Here is a 1,711-nt window from a genome sequence, read left to right as displayed (position 1 = left end):
CCCTGAGAAAGCCTGAGCCAGGCCATAGAGGGCAGGGTCAGAGAGAAGGGATGGGGCAGGAGGAAGGGCCACGCTGGGCAGCGAGCATCCCTCTGTGGAATACAATGGAATCCCTTTATGATGCCAGTGTCAGGTGCTGGGCTGAGTTTCCCTTGTGTTATAAGACAACAGGCTCTGTCGGCCAGTGGCTAGGGTGTCATGGCGACACTGTAGAAATACAAAATGATGCTCAATGAGTCTTTGAGTTTGGGGTATGGTGTATTTTATTTTTCAAAATTATTTAATTTATTATCATTTGGGGATGTCTGGGAGTTAAACCCAGGGGCTTTCTATCTCCGAGCTATACCCCCAGTCTTATTTTGTTTTCTTTATTTTTGAAACAGGGTCTCACTAATTTGCAGAGGGCCTCACCAAGTAGCTAAGGCTGTCTGTGAACCACAATTCTCCTGTCTCAGCCTCTCAAATGTTGGGATTACAGGTGTGCACCACCACACCCGGCTTTTATTTTTAATTTTGTGATGGGTTCTCTCTAAGTTACTCTCAGGTTGTCAAATACATTTTAGATGTAACTCCAGTATTCAAACGCAGTGCTGCCAGGATCTGGGGTGACGCTGTTGGTCACCTCCAGGAGGCCACTCTCCAGTGAGTGGGGATAAAATGCACTTGGAGATGGGTACATGTGTCTCATCAACTTGGAAGCTCTGTCAGAAAAAGAAACAGCTTTCTGGCTGAATTGAAAGGAAGACTCTGGCCAGGAAGCAGCAGTGGGAGCTGTTATCTCTTCCTCTCTCTCCCTTCCCCAGCCAGGCTCCCCAGGGCAGCGAGGCCACCATGGCTCTGGAGAAGACCCTTGTCCTGTTGTCTCTGCTGGTGCTGCTGGCACTGGCATGGGTGCAGCCTTGCCTGGGCAGGGAATCTCATGCCAAGAAGTTCCAGCGGCAGCATGTAGACTCAGAGGGTTTGTCCAGCAGCAGCAGCCCCACCTACTGCAACCAAATGATGCAGCGCCGGAAATTGACCCGGGGCAGGTGCAAGCCGGTGAACAGCTTTGTGCATGAGTCTCTGGAAGATGTGCGGGCCGTCTGCTCCCAGGAAAACGTCACCTGCAAGAACGGGCAGACCAACTGCTACCGCAGCAGCTCCACCATGCGCATCACAGACTGCCGCACCACGGGCAGCTCCAAGTACCCCAACTGCGCCTACCGCACCACCCAGAAAGTGATGCACATCATCGTGGCCTGTGAAGGGAACCCGTCTGTACCCGTGCACTATGACGCTTCTGTGGAAGCCTCCAGCTGAGGCCAGAGCGGTGAGGTGCCTTCTACCCTCACTGTCACCGCGACGCCTGCCTGGGCTCCTCTCAACACACTCTTCCTCTCCTGTGCCTTGCTCCCGCTGGCTTTGGGGGTGCGGAGTGGGTTGTGACCTGGCCCCATGTTAACTCCTTTCAATAAAACATAATTGCAGCCACCTGATCCATCGCTGATGCGTCTGGTCCACATGCTCTTTCTGTGGTTGCTTTCCAGCAAGGGCAAGAACTGGGAGTCGGGTTAGTCCTGGTTAGCCGCGAAGGAGTAATTGATGCCTTCCCTTGAGTGCTGGATTTCAGTGACCCGAGAAAATTCCTTTCCTAGTGGATTCCTAGGAAAGACTAGGCTTCTGTGTGTGTTAATTACTAGATTTGATTACATTTTCAACCATTATATCGATC

At 52.0% G+C, this 1,711-nt stretch overlaps 1 protein-coding gene across 1 annotated transcript; it reads left to right on the top strand.

Annotated features, from left to right (window-relative positions):
* Window positions 1–831: 831 nt before the first annotated feature.
* Window positions 832–1,299, top strand: LOC308270811 (ribonuclease pancreatic-like; the record flags this gene model as incomplete). Its single annotated transcript, XM_080706956.1, has 1 exon — window positions 832–1,299. One exon carries the CDS (start codon window positions 832–834, stop codon window positions 1,297–1,299), a length of 468 nt encoding a protein of 155 aa, XP_080563082.1.
* Between the last annotated feature and the right edge of the window lie 412 nt (window positions 1,300–1,711).

Source organism: Muscardinus avellanarius (genome assembly GCF_963383645.1).
Source record: "Muscardinus avellanarius genome assembly, chromosome: 12".
NCBI lineage: Eukaryota > Metazoa > Chordata > Mammalia > Rodentia > Gliridae > Muscardinus > Muscardinus avellanarius.
Note: the sequence above shows the minus strand (reverse complement) of the source record. Positions and strands in the feature narration are given on the sequence as shown.